Source organism: Pteropus alecto, unplaced genomic scaffold (genome assembly GCF_000325575.1).
Source record: "Pteropus alecto unplaced genomic scaffold, ASM32557v1 scaffold78, whole genome shotgun sequence".
NCBI lineage: Eukaryota > Metazoa > Chordata > Mammalia > Chiroptera > Pteropodidae > Pteropus > Pteropus alecto.
In genome coordinates, this window is record NW_006443124.1 from 13,838,313 (window position 1) to 13,857,268 (window position 18,956).

General features: G+C 53.6%; 1 protein-coding gene across 7 annotated transcripts; it reads right to left on the minus strand.

Annotated features, from left to right (window-relative positions):
- Window positions 1–4,054: 4,054 nt before the first annotated feature.
- Window positions 4,055–14,501, minus strand: RNF44 (ring finger protein 44). Of its 7 annotated transcripts, XM_006923180.3 has the most exons (12): window positions 14,199–14,457; window positions 13,407–13,460; window positions 9,382–9,533; window positions 8,994–9,216; window positions 8,493–8,660; window positions 7,896–8,069; window positions 7,636–7,797; window positions 7,432–7,556; window positions 6,912–6,999; window positions 6,703–6,824; window positions 6,463–6,562; window positions 4,055–6,264 (listed from the first exon to the last, which is right to left on the minus strand). In XM_006923180.3, the coding sequence occupies exons 3-12, from the start codon at window positions 9,486–9,488 to the stop codon at window positions 6,202–6,204; spliced, it is 1,332 nt and encodes a 443-aa protein (XP_006923242.1). In that variant the 5' UTR covers window positions 9,489–9,533; window positions 13,407–13,460; window positions 14,199–14,457; the 3' UTR covers window positions 4,055–6,201. The 7 variants fall into 7 exon arrangements, with proteins under 7 accessions (XP_006923242.1, XP_015453661.1, XP_006923243.1 ...); XM_015598175.2 differs by lacking the exon at window positions 13,407–13,460 and having other exon boundaries at window positions 8,994–9,122; window positions 14,199–14,501; XM_006923181.3 differs by lacking the exon at window positions 13,407–13,460.
- Between the last annotated feature and the right edge of the window lie 4,455 nt (window positions 14,502–18,956).

Consider the following 18,956-nt stretch of genomic DNA (forward strand, 5'->3'; position numbering starts at 1 on the left):
AAGGATAGCAGCAGAAGTCAATGCATTTGTAGGTTCGAAGGCACAGGGTTGAGGGTGTTCCTGTGTGATGGTGTCTGTTCTCTCTGTCAGGTTCCTGGGAGAAGATGGGCCGAGAGGTCTGAGAAGACTGAGAAGGTTTGAAATAGCTGTTTTAGAGAGCAGGAGAGAGTGTAGGAAGGCTTTCAGGGCAACTGAGGGTCCAGGTGAGATTGAGACCAGAATAAGCGGTGGAGGTAGGCACCCACTTGTCAGCCACTTGTCACCAGTCTACCTTCCTCACTGCTGCCAATTTCTTTCTGAAAACAGAGGTTACATGCTGTCATTCAGAAGCTCTCAGTGCCCCCTTTGTCCAACTCCCCGTCCTAGAAGCCATAGCTTCATTTTTCTCTCTCTCCACATGATCCACATGGATCTCTTGGTTGTCCCAGAGATACACCATGTGCTTTCCTACCTAAAGCTAGTGCCGACAGAGCTAGTGCCTACACCACATGATTCTAGTCTTCCAGAATTGCATATAAGACTGGTTTAACTCTGGCTTTGTTATAACCCAGGTACTGGCCAGGAGAGCAGATAGAGTCACACTTGGTGTGGTGTGCCAATTTAGACACCCAAGCCCCACAACACACCTGATGTTCTCACATAGCTCTTGCCTTTTGGTGCCTTTATCAGAGGGCTTTAGTTGGCGAGCAGCAAACAAGAAACCCACTCTAGCTTATTTAAGAAAAAAACGGTTGTGGTGGAAGATGGGGTAGGTCCCAGAATTGAAAGCCAGATCTCAGAAAGGGTGGGGTTCAGGTTTCAGAAAGGGTGGGTCCAGACAGCTGTGGGAAGGGTGTTGTCAGAGGCAGACGGCACCTTTGGGATGGCGGAGTATAACTGCTGAGCAGATTGGGGTTTCTGTGCTTAGTTGCACCCCATACAGTGGGGCAGAGCCCTTTTTAAAAATTGCAGAAAAGTTTAAAGAAAAAAATAACCATTATTCACATTCCCACCACCTGAAATGATTAATAGTTTGCATATTTGCTTCCAGCTTTTTTTTCCCTCCGGACATACTTTGGTTAAAATCACATACAATGTTTATACATTTGCAAAAACAATTCCGTTCATGCTCAGCAGATGTGACTGATTTCTGGCTGAGCTGGGCTGGGTGCCGGGCCCCTTAGGCGACAGGCGACTGTTGACCCTCTGTTGTCAGGAGGGCTTTCCAACAGCATGCTCTCTTCTGCAGAGGCTGTTTCTGAGGTGGAAACAACAGCAGAGGCTGGCAGGTTTGTCTCAGCTTGCCAGAACTGCAGAGGCTGTGGGGGCGGGTCATGAGGGGTCATCATCATATGAAAGAATAATAGGAAATGGGACACGTAACAGTTAATTTCACTGTGCTGGGACACTGGAAAGAGAGGGCAGGCCCATGGAAGATCAGCTGGGCCCTGGGACTGGGTCATCTTCCCACACGCTTTCCTTCCCAGCAGCTCACTCCCACGTTCATTTATTCAATTATCTATTCGGAAAATACCGATGCCTACTGTGTCCTTGCCCTTTTGTTATGATCTGGGCGTGTGGCGAATGTGATGGCCCTTGGTCTAGTGAAGCAGAGACCTGGGCGACCAGCAGCACCGATCATAACAGGTGAGATGTGTGGGGGAAGAGCCAGCCGCGTGGTGTGCTGTGGAAGCCAGAGCAGAGGGAGGGGGCCAGGGAAGTTCACTAAGGTGGGGACATCGGACTTAGGCTTTGGAAATGGAGTCTGCTTACCAGGAGGAGAGAAGTTGTTCAGGGCCAAGGGGGTGGGGCGGATGAAATTCATCTCTGAGCCTCAGGCCTCTGTTTCCTCAGTGGCCTCTATGAGGAAGGCAGTCACAGTTGGACTGCCTGTGAGGGTAACTGCAGCATGGTGGGCACTCATGAAATGCAAGTGGTCATCCAAGCAGAGGGAACACACAACATAACACGGGTGAAAACCACGAGCACCTGCAGGTGGCTGGAGGGGAAGAGGGCGAGGTGGGGGCTGACAAGAGTGAGACTTGCTGGAGATGAGATACTGGTTTTTCCACTGCCTCCATCCCCTCCCAAAGGGGAGCCAGAGAAAACAGGGGAGACCAGAGAAAGACCAGCATGGAAACCCATTTCTTTTGACATCATCCATCTTCCTCTGAAATGACATAGAAGATTTATATTTGGGGCTGAAATCAGTCTGATTTCATAAAAAAAGGAAAAGGAAAAACAAACCAAACTCTTTCTGGAGTGGCTGGCTGCCAGCCCCGCAAGAACAGAGGACTTCCCCGGCCTCTGGTGCTCAGGAAGCTATAGGTGGCAGTGGGGAAGGGCCCGCCTGGCACCTGGAGTAGGGAGAAGCAGAGAGCTAAGGGAGGCCTCCTCCAAGGTTTTCCAAAACCAGAGTCTCTGACTTGGAGAATGCAGGGGCGGAGAGACTACAGGGCTCTCCTGATTCTTCCATTTTCTACCTAGGCCTCTCAGAGCCTCAGTTCCTCTAAGTGGAAACCGAGAGTAGGACATACACCTCCACTCAGAGTGTTGGAGAGCAGATGAATCTTTCACTACGGTGTATAAGGCCCCTGGGACCCGGCCTCTGTTCTCCTCTCCAACTTCTTCCTGTGCTCTTGCTCAAATGCATCTTTGCCTCTGGGCCTTTGCACATTCTGTTCCCTCCCTTTAGAATGCTTTTCTCCTGGCAGGGCTGGTGGGGAGCATCGTCTTTCACACAAGTATGACGTTAGCTGTAGGGTTTTTTTGTAGATGCTCTGTATCAAGTTGAGTTAGATACCCGCTATCCTTTGCTTGCTGAGTTTTTATCATGAATGAATTTGGACAATTTTCTTTTGTATCAATTGATATGCTCATGTGATTTTTCTTTCCTATAGGCTTCCTGAAATACTAAAAAAAAAGCTTAGAAACTTCCCCGCCTGACAATTTTTTCACACTAAGGCCCAGGGAACTCAGTTGCTACCTCCACTCTCATCTACTGTGTCCCAGTGTGCTCCAGAGAAGGTGGCTTGGCTGTGTGTAGCCATATGAAAATCCACTCTGAGATTTACAACACACGTTGGCAGAGCCAAGGCTCAGAAAACCCCCGAAATATAGGCTTATTACCTTTGACGTGGGATTCCCCAAACTTATTTCAACACAGAGCCTTTTTTTGTACAAACCCCATGATGCTCCCATGGGACTTTCTCTGAAACACATTTAAGGAATCACTCAACTGATTCTGTCCCTAATTTGCATTTGAGCCAAAGGCCAACAGAGAAGTTCTGACTAAGGAAAGCTACGGATAGTGGCATCACAGACACAAGGTCTCAGGTCTTCTGAGCCCCAGACCATGCTGCTTTGACAGGCTAACAGGTCAGCCGACATCCCTGCAAAACCAAAGACCATAGGGATAAGAGGAATACATCACCACCAATCTGATCCCTTTGGTAGCTCCCAGGCCCTTTGTCCCCTTAGCCTGGGAATGAGGGGTTCCAGTCCACAAAGTCTCAGTGGGGTCAGGTTAGAGTGGGTGGCTGTGTAACACAGGCCAGGCCAAACACGGTGCTGTAGCTCCCTGCCAGTAGCAGAGTTCGGGGATAGGCACACAACCCAAGCTGGTGTAACAAGACTCCATTCCAGAAATTGTTAGAATTCCCAGGAAAAATGGTTTTCCCATGGAGAGCAGACTATAGAAAACTGAGCTGGAGCTGCCAAGAACCACACAGAAAGAGCTCCTTCAAAACAAAGTTGTAAGATGGAGTCTGTGGTTCCCACCAGTTATACTTGAAGAACCTACCTCCAAAATTTAATGACAGACCAGTAAGTGATTATTTCTTCAAGCCAGTTAGATGAAATCCCATCACTTGCCAACAGAATCCTGTCTCATTTGCATGTGGAGCAGAGGAAGTTATCAGTGAATGGGGCTTGGCAGACCTGTCTCCATCAGGAGGTGCCCTTAAGGGTCTACGGCCAACCATCTCCCCTGCCCACCTCCCTCATCCCCGTCCCCTGCTCACTCTGAGACTGACGCCCCCCACCCCCACCAAAAGAACACAGGCACAAAGGCAGCTTGGGCAATACTTGATATACATCATACATTTATTAGTGAATATCCCTCTGAAATCAGCAACAATATTAAAAAAAATAATGATTGCACTACTTGGTCAAGCAGAACTAGCAACTTTCATTTTAAAAAAAGTACAAATCTGTTAAAAATTTCAATCAGTATACACATATATATAATACAACATACTAGTTATGTTAAATGCTACAAACCAATGTGAATCCAATGGAATGGAAAAAACCACACATTTAAGCTTTAAGAACCATTTTTTTCTCTATATATTAGCATTTTCTCAAATACATACATGGGAAAAATGAGGTAACTGTAAAATGTGCAAGGAACAGGGTCCCCCCAATTACATATATTTATATATATATGTAGTTACATATATATATAAAACCTTTCTAACACAGAACACAGGTGCTGGGCCCAGCCAGGCTGGGGGATGCTGCCCACTGTCATGCCTAGGCCAGAAGTTGGTAAATAAGAGTAAACAATAACAAGCCCCCACCACAGGAAATCATTGGTAATATGGCATCTATAGCAAGGTCGGCAAATCACAAACATCCTAAATAATTGTTTTATAAATTTTTTTAATGATTTTTTTTTTAATGTTGTTCCCCCCCGCCCCCAGTAGCTGCTGGTTGGAACCACTGCTGCAGCCGACACAATCCGAGCCTGTTCGCCTGCCCCAGGAACTGGAGGGTTTTGAAAACCTTTTGTTGGGTGGGTAAGGGAGGGGTCGGAGAGGATGGTTCTGTGTAAAACACGTGGGGTTTCAACACTGCTATAAATATAGAAACGTCACCTGGAGTTATATACAGTAAGACTTTGGGTTCTCCATGGGGGTGGGGCCAGGCTGATGGGGCCCCATGGCAGGCTGGGGGAGGTGGGAGCCAGGGCCGCTGCCAGGAGAACGAGGGTGGTTGGAGCATCCCTGAGGCAGCAGGCGCCAGGGGCTGCCTGCTAGGATGTGCCGGCCCCACACGCGGTTCGTTCGGGGCAGCAACCCCAGCTGGGGATAGGACAGGAAAGGGACCAGAAGGGTGAGGGCGGGGGGCCTCTGGAAGTGGGGCCCAGACCCTCCCTGGTCCCTGTCCTCCTGGGACTTCCTTGGAGGAGACTTGCCCAGGCAGGTGGGAGACGGGCCCTGGCTGGAGGGAGAAATGCCCTGAAAAGCGTACGGTCCCGGTAGGCTCTGGGGACGTGTGCAGTACAGTGCATGGCAGTTATCGGCTGAGCACATACCCCCTACCCTCGCCCATGACCGCCAGCCACCCGGCCCAGCCCCAGCCGCGCACATGCATGTGGACCGGGCGGCACCACTGGACCATTTCCTGTCCCCTGGGCACTGGGTCCTAGTTGGTCCCTATACCTCCCATTTAATGAAAAGAAAACAAACTGTTTAAAAATCTACCCCCCAAATCCTGTACGCAATCTTGGGCCAAATGAATAAATAAAAACTGCTGCTCCTCACGTTCATGCAGAAGGACAGAGCAGGGAGATGGGCATGAGCGCCCAGCCCCCATCACTGCCAGAGAGGGGTGGCCACCAGAACACCGGAGGTCCCTCTCCCAGGCGTGACCCGGGCCCTGTCTCCTTTCTGCAAGGGAGGCTGGCTCTGATGCCCTCCAGCCTGGGGGTGGGGCTGGAATGTTGTCCCTGGGGCGAGGGCCAGAGCCACCCCTCACAGCCAGCTGGCTGAGCTGGCTGTGAGTCTGACTGCGGTGAAGGCAGGAGGACCTAGGCCTGGGGTTCAGGAAATGGCCTCAGACCACCACGTGTCCATGCTTGTCAATGCCACCTGGGGCCAAGGGTCTCCGCCAGCTGTGCTGGGGAAACAAACCCCTAGCTCCCAGTGCCAGTAGGAAAAAGGAGACGGACCCGAGGGCAAACAGGAGGGAGACAGAATCAGGGATACTCAGGCAGCTCTGTGGCAGGTGGACTGGCAGGCAGGCTGGGGAAGGGGTCTTTGGAGCTTGGCAAATGCAGGGGGCTTATTGCAGGGGCTTCTCTCAGGCCTGACCCTGGCACCAGTTCTGGAGATGCAGGTGGGAATGGCAGGGTAAGACTGGGCCATTCCTTCCCCATCCTCCCTGGGTTGGGGAGGTTTCCAGAGCTTCGGGCAGGGTTCTCCTGGGCAGCTGTGGGCCTCATTCGGCCTCCCTGGGCACCTCGGAGGCGTCAGCCCGGCAAATGGGACACGTCCGGTTGGCCTGGGGAGAGCAGCCGCACATGAAGCCCCACTCTCATTTGTCTCCTATCCCCTCCAAGTCTGTTCCGCTGCCTGGTGGGGACTTGGTCCCGTGAATACAGCCAGAACTTCTGGATGATGACAAAGAAGGGAAGCCCCAGCTCACCCGCCTCCCTCACCACACAAGGAACACTGGGGAGCGAGCGGCTTGGGCTGTTACCTTCAACCACTTGTCGACACACTTGGTGTGGAACTCGTGATTGCAGGGGAGGACTCGGAGCAGCTGCCGCGCCTCAAAGTCACTGAAGCAGACGACACACCTGGGAGGAGGGCAGAGTGTCACCTCCATGATGATGGCCGAGGAAAGGCTCATTGCAGAGTACAAGGCCACTCCTCAGGACGGGGCCCCCATGCAGCCCGTCTGTGAACAGAGGGCAGGAGACGGGGGCACGGCACTCACAGTGTCTGCTCGGACTGATGGCTGTCCGGGTTAAATCGGTAGGCCGGAAGCTGCTCAATGTCCGCTTTGGTGAGGCCTCGGGGCTTGGCGTCTCCCAGCCGCTCCGCCAGACTCAGGAGGGCCTATATACAGGCAGGAGGGCGAGTCAGCAGTGGCCAAGGCCAGAGGCCCCCCTAGCCCTCACCTCCCAGGATAGGGCTCCATGGGACCTCATAGTTCTCCATCTCCACATCATCCACATCGAGATCCAGGCTGATGGTTGGCCCCACTGCTGTTGGTGACATTGGCAGCATTGAGCTAGGGGAGATAGGTACGGGGGACCAGGGTCAAGGTCAGTAGGGGTGAGGGCACAGAGCTGCTCCCAACTCCCTCCATGAAACAAAGCCCAGAGTTCTGCACTGTTCACACTGGGGCCTCAGTGTTTGTCCAAGGACCTTATAGGAGGGAAGAGCCCAGTTGGTGGGAAGAAAGGAGGGAGGAACTGGGGCGGGGGTGGGGGCTTGAGAGAGAGAAAGAGAGAACGAGAGAGAGAAAGAGAGAGAGAGAGAGAGAGAGAGAGAGAATGTGTGTGGGGCGGTTTGTGTGTGTGCATGCGCATGCGTGTGTCTGCTGGGGGTGCCAGATGGCCTGAGAGTCCCCTGGACACCACCGACTGTGTTTGGGTCTAACCATTGGAGGCCCCAGGAGAATAGAGCAGCATGGCTCTGGGGCAGATGTGCTGGTACTTACAGGAAGTAGGGCAGGAAGCTGGGGTAATACGGTGGTGGGGGTGGCGGTGGGGGCGGCGGGGGAAGTGGCTGTTGCAGGCGGTATCTCTGGGTGCTCAGTCTCCTTGGCATCATGTGGGAATAGGGCTGTGGGATGCGGGCAGGGACAGGTTAGCCAACTGGGCCACCTCTCACTGCCCCAGACCCTGGGTTGGGAGGCACTCACCACACCGAAGGACAGTTCCTGGTGCAGGGGATCATGGGGCAGGTAGTGCAGGGGCATGGATGGGGACAGGGCCGGGCCTGGGGCAGAGGTGGAGTAGGTGAAGCTCCCCAAAGGGTGCTGGTCCCCCCGTAGGTCCACATCATTGTCCAGCCGCTGCAGGGGCTGGAAAAGGCAGGGGTGGGTCTTTTGGAATCAAAGACAGGGAAGCCCCTGCCCCCAATAGCATCCCCTCCAGCATTGGCTCTACTGCCCAGACTCACCATTCGCGGGTGCTGGGTCTGCAGCGATATGAACTGCCCAAGCGGTGCCATGTGGGCAGGCTGGGGGTGTGGGGCTGGCGGTGGGGGGTGTAGGATGTAGTGGTCACTGGAGATGAGGTGGGGGTAGGCCTGGTAGGGCACGGGGAGCTGCTGCATGGTACACGCCTGGATCAGCTGACGAGAGAGGAGGCAGGGGGCTGAAGAATGTTCTTCTGGGGTCTGGGCTGGGGTTGTGCTTGTGATGAGGGCCAGGGGTCATCCTATCCAGCAAGAAGTCCCCACTGAAGCCCTCTGGACAGTCCCATCCCTGGCTTAGGCCACCCAGGCAGGACACTACACTCTTAAGGCGCAATTACCACCCCAAACCCTAAGACAGGCACTGGGTGCAGGGAGGTCCTGACCCCTGAGAAGCTCTCTTACAGCACATGAACACATGCTTTTCTGGGCAGGGCTGCAGCCTGGAGCTGGGTGGCACTCCAACAGCCCAGACGACTGGCGTAGGCTTGGCAGTTCTGCCGTTGGCCTGTGCAGGGCCTTTCAGTGGAGATAGGGGTGGGAGAGCATGAGGGTGGGTGGGAGGCAGAGGCCCTCACTCACCGGGGGCGGGAGGCAGCAGAGCGGGTAGTGCTGCCCGCTGAACATCACGGAGCATGCTGGGAGCTGTTGGGCACTGCAGCCAGGGATGTGCTGGCCTGAAGGCAAGGGGAAGCCTTGGGTCGTCACTGTAGTGACTGTGTAGGATAGAGGGACGGGTCCCTGGTGCACCTGTGGGTGGAGAAAGGCCCGGGAAATGTAGGGAGGAAGCTTGGCCACCAGGTGAGAAAGTCCCCTCCTTCCTCTAGCTGGGGCCTACCTAGATACAGACCTGGTGGTTCTTGCCTGTCCCAGGCCCCAGAGGGCAAAGATAACCCTCTGGGAACCTGGAAGGGGCTTCTAGCTCTACCACTCATCTACTGTGTGGTCCCAGGGCAGGCCCTTCCCTTCTCTGGGCCTCAATCTACCAGCCTGTAAAGCAGGGCTAATAATGGGCTCTGCCACTTCTGCTTTGCAGACAGGCTTGCCAGAGGCTGGGGGGCAGGGTGGGGGTGTTCTACCTACCTGCTCGTGGAGATCAACCATGAATGGGCTCTGTTGGGAGGCTGGGTGCAGCATTCGGGGGCTCCCGCCGGCAGGAGCCGAAGCTCGGCGCTCCTCTACGGGGAGGTGTGGCGGTCGGGGCGGCGGCTGCTGGGAGGGTAAGCGCTCATCCTGGGCAGGCGGGCGGCCCTCGTGGCCGGGGCTGCACCACAGAGAGGAGGCCCCGGTAGGACTGAGGGGGCCACTCATTCACAGAGCATGGAGAGAAGCCAAGGTCACTACCCACTGGAGAAGGAAGATAGCTCAGGGCCCTGTGCCCACCACCCCTTGCTCCTGTGCTCCAGGCCCAAGCTGACAGCCCTGACACCAGGGGCTCTGGGGTCCGCAGGACTGGGAGGATCCTTCCTACCTTCCCTGGAGCTGGCCCGGGGTGCTGCTGGGTCCTGCAGACAATCGCCACTGACCCACAGGGGCAGAGGGTGGCCACCTAGTCACTGCGAGAGCCCATGGTCGCATCAGGGGTGGCAGAGGGGCGGAGGGGCTGGGCTAGGGCTCACAACCCTAGGAGTCAAACAGACAAAGAAACTGAGGCACAGAACAGTATAGTCACTCGCTCCACGAGGGGTCTGGAAGACAGAATCAAATCTCTGCAGTCTGATTCCAGGGCCTGCCGATGTCCACCGTGCCCCTGCTCCCCATGCACATGTGCTGTGGTTCTGGCCCTCTACTTAGCGCTGGGGCTCAGTGCTGAGACAAGGGATAGGCCCGGCCTGCAGGGAGCCCAGGCCTGTTTTCTGCTCTGTAAAATGGGACTACACTGCCCCTCAGGGTTGTGGTGGTTTCAAAGGGCTGGCCAGCATGCTTCTGGGCCAGGTGACTCCAGTCAGGCAAACTTGGTGTGGGGTCCCTGGGGGAACTCTTGCTTCTTCCCTTCTATCTGACTAGCCCGAGGGGGATTTCAATGAAGTTTGGAGCCCAGTTCTCCTTCCACTATTGCCAGGTAAGAAGTTCTGACCCAGTTCCCGCCCTTGGGCACCCCCGTTCCAAGGCAAGCTAGTTTTGTTTCTTTCCATAACCCATCCCACAGTGCCTTCCTATGAATGACTTCATCTACTCTTCAAAGATAGTACTGTCAACTCCATTTTACAGAAGAGAAAACTGAGGCTCAGAGAGACTGGAACTTGCCCAAGTGTCAAAGCTAGCAGGTGTGCTGACCACAAGCTTCCCACTGGACCCTGCTGCCATTGGGAGGAGTCCAACCCAAGGGCTTTCCCAGGAGGTGATGAAGGAAGCCAGCTACCATGGTTGGTGGGGTGGGTCTGGAATGCGGCCAGGCCCTTGTTCTGGGGGCCCCACACAGCTCTCAAGTGGGAGGTGGGGCTTGCTGAGAAAAAAGGGGAAGCTAGAACCTAAGGGAGGAAGTTGAATGGGAATGGGGTGGGGCAGGTCTCCTTCCTCCCTGGGAGCTGGGGGTCCAGGTGGGAAAAGTTAGGGGGATCGCTCATTAACTCCAGAAGTTGGGATGAGGCCCCCACTACCAGGAAAGCTCTGGAACAAGTCAGGCCCTGCAAAGCTGAAGGATGCTTCAAATAGGACCAGCTCTTTGCTGTTCCTACCACAGGGAGCAACCCTCCGCCCCAGTCCCTTCTCCATCTGACGAAACATCTATGCATCCTTGATGCCCAGCTTTAAGTGTTGCATCCCTGTTGACACAGCCAGGGGGCCAGTGTACTGTCCCCTCAATACCTCGTTCCTTCCTGCCAACAGTGGCAAGAACATTTCCTTTGTGCTTGTCTTTAAAGCTTTGTCCCTAACTCAAAAAACGAGCGTTAGAGATTCTTCTCCAGCTGACAGGACGGAGCCCCATCAAGGCCAGTCAGGAAGTGGAAGAGTTGGAATTCACACCTCTCCTATCCAGTGCAGGCTCTGGCACTAGGCAGTGGGTGGGCAGGGCCCGGGACCAGCTTATATCCAGCCTAGGGCAGGACCGATGGTAATGCACGCTGGAGAGGTGATTGCAGAGCCAAGGCCACAGTATGGCAGCAGTGAAGTTAGTACTAATTCAGAATTGGGATGACTACAAATCTGGCTTCTTCTTGGGGGAACAGGTGGGGAGAGCAGAAAATCTGGTTCCACTGGGCTGTCACTCTCCCTGGACCCCCTTCACTCAGTGCATGACCATCCCAGGCCCATTCCTCACCTGCCCACCATAGATGACTGGGTTTGTGACCCCTGGTGTGGGCCAAGTGCATATCCTTACACAGTTGTGTACAAACCTCCCTGATTCCTGCTGGCAATCCAACCTAGCAAGCAAAGGCCAAGAGAGACTCAGAGGAAACCTTCAAATAACTGCAACAGCAGATCCCTTGTCCACCCCAGACCTCCTGGATCAGACTCTTTGGAGGGTTAGGGGAAAAGGGCACCTAGATTTTTATCGAATACTTCAGAAATTTCTATAGCACAGCCAAGTTTGGGAACCTCTGCTGTAAGTGGCCTCAGAGATCCTGAGAACTCAGAGTTCTGCCGAGGAATATTAATAATAACTACAGTACTTCCCATGTGCCATCTCAATGAGTCCTCATAGTGACCCTTGGAAGCAGGGACCCTGAGGCTCAGAGATGGCCAGAGTCTTGGGCATATTATTTCCCTTTTCTGAGCCTCAGCTTCTTCATCTGTCAAATGGGAACAGGCCAAAGACCACCTCCCAGTGTACTGGTGAGGGCTTCTCACAAGCCACAGCAGGAGTGGTCTGTAAAGCTTAGGTATAAATGATCCCTATTAGAGAGTAAAAGAGGCTGCTCTCCACCCCCACCCCCAAGCAGAAATCAGGGGCCACTTCAAGCCAGGCAGGAGGCAGCTGAGAGATATGCCTCCCTAGGGGATACCCTAGTTGGCAAGGAAGGGGTCCCTGATTCCTGAAGTCCCACTAGGAACAGAGGTGGTAAAGAAGGAACACACCCACTTCAAAGGTGAGGAAACCGAGACCCAAAGAAAGGAAGTAACTTGCTCTAGGTCACACTGCCAGAGACAGACAAAACTGGTCCTGACTGTCCCCCTGCACCCAGATTCCCCTAACTCCTGACTCTCTCACTAGCATGAGTAACCCCAAGAACTGCCTAATCCCAACTCTATTCCAGGCCCTAAAGGAGATCAGGAGATCAGTTTTCCCTAAGGTGCCTGTGACTGGTCCTATTGTGGAGAGAAGCGAAGGAGGCTCTTAGAGGTAGCAACTTGCTCAAGGTCAAATAGCAAGAGTAGCCACCTCCTAACTGCTCTGCCTTCCACACTCCTCTGTGCTGTGTTCTCAATGAGGTCTATACGAAGAGTCTTGAGGATCTCATCCCTAAAACCAACCTTGCCTGAAACAGACACGGTGACACTTTGCATCCACGCCCTCCCCCAGGAGGCAGCCAAGTTCCTATTTTCAGTGCCCCAGCAGCTACTCCCACCCAGGTCTCAGAAGCCAGTCCATTCTCCTCACTTGGGCCCAGGGGCTGTTTGCAGGAACAAGGGGCTGCTACAGATAAACAAAGCCAGCCTCTGAGAGCATGAGCAGACTCAGCGGGATGAGAAGCCCCTTCCCTACCTCCTCCCACCCCCAGGCCCAGCACTGTCTGGTGGGCAAGTAGAGCTCCCCCACGTGAAGTGCCTGGAGGTGGTTGAGGGGCAGGACCGCCAGCCAGGCCTGGAACTTAGAGTCTTTGGCCAGCCCCGACTCCCTGAGTGACCTTGGTCAAGGAAATCTCTCCGTTTCTCTGAGCCTCAGTTACCACAACTGTAAAATGGGGATGGAAATCTCTCCTTCCCAGAGCGCCCAAGTAAAACCAGAAGAGACAAGAAGCAAGAAACCAGATGGTCACATTAGCGGGGTAGGAGACCAGTGTCCCTGAGGGGCAGGCCCCTCCTCAACGCAGGCCAGGTACAGGTTGCGGGGCTCCGGGAAGCTTCCTTAGCCATCTCTCTCCGGGGACTGGATGGGGACGGAAGGCCGATATGCGGACACACGCCCAGAGGGGGGCCTCCCTCATCCCCTTCTCACTCCTTTATGACACGCTCGGAGAGACGGGAGGGGCGGGAGGCCAGACTGCGGCGTCTGGGCAAGAACGCTGTGACTTTAAGAGCGGAGGATCCCGGACCATGTGCTCGGCGTGAGACAAAAGCAACAACAAAGGAAGTGGCGGCGGCAGGGGGAGGGGGCGGCTCCTTCCTCTCCAACCGCAGCGCTCAGCCTCGGGAGAAGGGAGACTCGTCCTGGCCTTGGGGGGCGCAGGGAGGGGGGTGTCTCTGAGCCTAGAGGTCTCGCCGTCTCCCTCCGGACCGCCCGTGATTAACCCCTGCGGAGCCAGCTATATACAGCCCCCAGTCCCAGGGGAGGGGGGCAGGAGTTTCCAAGGATGCGGAAATTAGGAGTTGGGGGCTGTGGCCCCGACTCACCTTCAGCCGCTGGCCACACGTTGATTCCTTTGTTCCGGAACTAGGACGGCCAACCTGGGCAAGGGGGTAGGGTGGGGGGTGCTGCCTGGACCCTTTAAGAGCCCCCGCCCTGCGGAACAATATGCTCCCTTCCCTCCCCCTGGTCCAGGGGCAGTGCGGCTCCTTCCGGGGCCCTCTTTGTCTGCCGGCGTCTGCCTTGCGAGGCCCACGCGCGGTCAGCCTCTTTCGGCCCAGGCCCTCCGGGAGCGGGAGGCGGCGCAGGACGCGGCTGGGTTTGCGCAGCTGCTTGCGGCTGGCCCTTTAAGAACTGTCCGCGGCGCCAGCGGAATGTAACAAACCCCACATTTGATTCACAACATTCGGAGCGGCGGGGTCGCGCGCCGGGCGGGAGGGGCCTCGCGGGGGCGCGCCGGGAGGTTCCGGCAAACAGTAGCCGGCAGCTGCCCGCGGCAGCCCCGCCCCGCGCCAAAAGCTCCGCCCTGCGGGGGCCCCGAGAACCAATCACTCGCCACGACTAGGCACATGATTAGTAGGCTGCCATCTTGGAAGGCAGATTTAAAAAAAAAAAAAAAAACTTCGCCCCCACCTTCTCACTTAAAGTGACCGCAGCCATCATAGGCAAGGGGCGGGGCCCCATGGCCTAACCTAAAGATGGGAGACCCCGGGGTGGGCAAGATCAATCAGCTGCAAATAGAACTTGCTATGCAAACTCACGAACCACTCGCACCTGGAAGGCTCAGTTTCCCTGCTTCAGAAATGGGTCCCTCTGGGAAAGCCGCAGCCCGGACTTACTGTGTCATGGTCCCCTCCTTGGAGATGGGGCGCCGCTTGGGGCACTGAAGTGCAATGGGGCCGACCTTCGACCAGGCTGGGACGTCCTCTTAGACCAGCCCGAGTGGTTCGGAAAGCCCTAACAACCCCGGTCCGGCAACCTCCCCGGAGATGACGTCAGCCCCAAGAGCTACTGCACTTAAATGACATCATGGCCTGGCCTCCGCGCTTCTCCTTGTTTATACTACGCGGAGGCTTTAAAAAACTGGGACAGCCTGGATTGCCCAACAGACCAATAGCGGGCAAGCCATGTAAATAAGTTAACGCCTGCCCCGCAGCAGGATTGGCTCTGCGCGCACTGACGTCACAGAGGCATTTTTTTAACCACCCCGCCCCCAGCGTGGTGAGGGAAAGGCGCGGGTAACAGTTTGAAGCTTGGGCAGTAGTCGTGTCGCGCTCTAAGTGCTCTCCGCTCTAGGCTGGGCTTCGGAATGCTTCTTGCCTACGGAGATTGGGGAACGGAGCCCAACAAAGTATATTTTTTACTGTACTCCTCCAAACAACGAGACAGAGGGATTACTACAACCTGCCCATTTTACAGACGGGTAAAGAGAATCAGGAGGGGTGCCACTCCAGGTCACACAGCTAGGGAAGTGTGGCTGAACATGTACTTGAACCTAAGCCAAAGTTAAGCTTCTTCTCTTTTGTCTCGATGTCCCTCTGGGAAGACATACAAAGTAAGGTATTACGTCCATATTGATCAAGCAAAAAAGTCAGTAATACCCTAAATATCCAAGAGCTGGGTACAGGCCCAATAAAGAATGGTGTATACATATAATCAATAACTAGACTCCTGTGTATGAACTTCACGGACATAGGGATACCTCCAAGACAGCCCTAAAAGAGATGCCAGTGCAAGATGTTAATATTTCCTAAACCTGTGCGGGGTGGGGGGTGGTGGTTATAGTGTCATTTTCTATGCTTTGGTATATTTCATAATCCCAAATTTAAAAATAAAAAGTGAAAGCAAGATGCTGAACAGAGTGTAATAGTATGTATCTTTTTTTTTTTTAATTAGATATATACAATACCTGCATAGATTATTTCTGGAAAGATATACAGGAATTGACAACTGTCCTCAGGGACAACTGGAAGAGAGCACTGGGTCAGGAGGATAAACTTTTTATTGCATATGCTTTTGTACATTTGCTCTTAAAAAAAAAAAACCCTATACAATATAACCTACTGAAAAGTCTAAAGAAAGTTACTGTCAAAGAGAATGTTTTTAGTCTTTAAGCCATAAAAACTCTGTTCCCTTAGGGTCTGAAATCCCTCTTCAGGAAAGGTATCCAATAGAAAAATCCATAAGTATGGGGAACTGACATGCTTATTTTGATTAGACCAGCAACAATCTAATACTGCATCATGGGTGAGCAGCCAGCAACACAATGAGTGAAGATGGTACTCAGGGGTTGTCTGCAGATCTCTAGGCATGGGAGATCAGGTTTATGATGCATTCCTACAGATGTTACCTGGAAAGCCAAATTCTCTCCACAACAGTTAACACTCTGTGTGCATGAGAATAAATGGGGATGTACAGGGTGATGGCTTTCTCTAACCATTTCCTTATCATCAATTCTTCCTTCTCCTATAGCCCTTCCAACCTTTTATTGTTCTCAATATGCAAAAGCCATTAGGAAATCCTTTCCGCATTCGAAGGTGTCCGCATTGTTAAGACAACCCCCTGCTTGCCTGTGTAGAGGTAGAACCTGCAACGGCTCCCTACTGCCTGGTCTTTAGGGGTATGCTTACCAAGCTTCCCCAGCAAACCTTTCAGGTTCACCTCTCCCCAGCCCTCTCCCACAACCATGATGGAACTCCCTCTGGCCTTCCCTGCCTGCCACCTTCCTGTCTTCCTTCAGCTGGACTGCCTGTCACCTTCCTGTCTTCCTTCAGCTGGATTGCCTGTCAGGGACGCCCTTTCCCTTCCTTTCTAACAATTCATTATTCTTTTCTGCCTTTTGAGGCTCTGCTCCCATCTTACCTCCTACAGGAAGCTGTGAAGTCAGTCACCAGCTTGTACTGAACTCCCTCTTCTGAACTCAGGGCTAGATGCAGCCTGAGCTTCACTTCATGCCATTTCATTTGCACAAAGCCCTGTCACAATCCATCCCTTAATACTCCTCTCCTGGCCTGAGGGAGTTCAGAGTTTTTAAGGGCACTTTCTATCCTCCAGCCTTCACTGGGAGGCAGACACCACCAGCCTTATTTTATGGGTGAGATCTGAGGCTCCAAGAGGTGACCTGACTTGCCCCAGGCCCCACAGTAAGAAAACCTTCCCACTCCGCAGTCTTGGAAAGTGACCCTTCAGTCACAATCCAGTTGCATATTTTGAAGCCACCAAGCCTCTGACTGTACCATTCTCTCTGCCTACAACACCAAACCCTCTACTCACTTCTGGCAAAACCCTGCTCAACCTTTGGGGCTCAGCTCAAAGATGGCATCCCAGGGCCTCCTGACAAGTCTTCTGGCAGCTCTGGCTCCCTCAACCGCATCATGACTGTCATCATATTGTGTCAGGACAGCAGAAGGCTAACTCCACAGGACTGCTGCCCACCCCCTCCCCCATCAGGGCTCTCACTGGGTGGTGGATGCCCAAGGATGGGGCCTCTGGGTGTGACTCTCTCCCCTGATGCTAAAGGACCAGGAAGTCCCTGCCCTGTCTTCTGTCATGCATGACCCTCTGGGGCCCTCAGTAATTCCTCACAGCCCCTCAGGGTTACCCCCCAGGGCCAGAGGCCAAAAACATATCTCCCCCTGAACTGAAAAACCTTCCTAGGTGCATGCAGAATCACTCTGGAGCAAGAGCAAAGGAGGTTCAATTTTACCAGATTTTCCACAAAGCCAAAAATCTAGACTTGCCTGTGACATCCCCTCAAGTTCACCAACAAGTTTTATGCTTTGGAACCCCATTGTGGGCATGTGGCCTGCATACCTCCTGCATGCCTCATTCTCATCAGTCCAGTTTCCCTCCAGTCCCTTGAAGGCCAGTTCTGATACTTTTATTGTACAGATGAGCAAAGTGGCTCAGGAAGAGACTCCCCTTGACACAGATCCTAGAAGTGTGGTCCAGTGGGCTCCAGAACCACAAGTGGGGATGGCTCATCCTTGCCCAAGCATCTGCCATGACATTCTGTGGAGAAATTGGGGTTCAAGTGTTCCCTGCATGGTCTGGGCAAGCCCCATCTTGATCTTTGGGGTCACTGGTCTGCCCAGTGACCTAAGAGCTAGGCACCAGCATTTGCCTCATTTCACAGATGAGGAAACTTGGAGGAGAAGGGATATGACTCACCCACCATCACAGAGTCATTAAGGGGTAAACCTGGAACCACACTCTGATCCCACATTAAGTCTAATTCATGCTGTGTAAATGCCAACACAGGGTCCCCTAGGGTTGTTCAGTAATCAAAAGCACAGATGTCCTGGGGCAGGAGGAGAGAGACCCTAGAGGCTCAGGGACTAGTGGATGGCTACAGATCACAGGGTAGAGGGATTCGAATCCCAATTGCTCCAGTGCAAAACACTGGATGCTACATCCCAGCTCCCATCCCCAGCCTTCCTCTGCAGGAGATGGGAGGAATTCCACTTAAGCAGGAAGAAAACAGGTCACCTGTTCCTGCTGGGGCCCTGCCCTGCTCCATCTACCCATGTGAAAGCCTAGACAGCTGGCTGCCACCCTCCCTCCCTCAGGATCAGAAAGTACCCCACTCCTTTCTTCTAAAACCTGTCAAATCCTCCTCTAAAGAGGCAGGGCCTAGTCATATTCCAAGCAGAACAGAGACTGAGGAACCACCCAGGGACACACAGCCTAGTAGAGCCAGCTCAGGACCAAGACCTCCCAGTTCCCAGAGCCTCATATACTAGGGTAGGTGTTGACAGGCCCCATGCCAAGTCCTTTCTGCTCAGGACAGGCCTGAACACATCACCCTGACATCTGAGCCCCAAGCTTTGGCTCCCCTAAAAGCAAGTATCTTTGTGCATATGTGGGAGTGTGGGCGTTTGTGAAGCTGTTCCCGGGTCTAGGGCTCGGGTCTGCAGTACTCTAGCCCCAGCTTTGAAACTGTGGGTCAGTTATTTGGCCTCTCTCCACCTCGGTCTCTTGGGTGTAAAATCAGGACATTGATAATACTGACAGACAACGTTTACTGAGCACTTAGTATGTGCCAACTCAGTGGTTCATCTCCTATGACCACAGGGAAGGCAGGAATACACTCAAGGTTGAATACAGAGACTCTGAAGCCAGCTTGTGTGGGCTTGGACCTTGGCTTTGTCTATAAGCTCTGTGACCTTGAAGAAGTCACCTCTGTTGTAGCTCAGTTTGGCAAGCTGTAAAATGGAGGTAAAAGTACCTACCTCAGTGAGTCAATAGAGGCTCTATGTATGCATCTTTGGGGGTCCCTGCCTGACTTTCCGGATCTGGATCTGAGTTTGGATATGAGAGGTTTGTGAGTATGGCACTTATAAAGGCTCTGACTTCCTCTTCCCTGCAGCTCTCACTACTGGAACCCCCAAGGTCTGCAGAGGAGGGAGCAGGTATCGTCACCACATCGTCTAGAGATGAAAACCGGGGACTACTGGGTTTCGGCGTCTAGCAGATCCAGGGTGATGAGTCCAACCAAATTCCCTTCATCTTAAGTGTCTCCTCTACTTAAGATTCTTACCACCACTCCCCTCTGGCCCATACCGCCTTTCCAATCCCCAGTACCACCTCGACTCTGG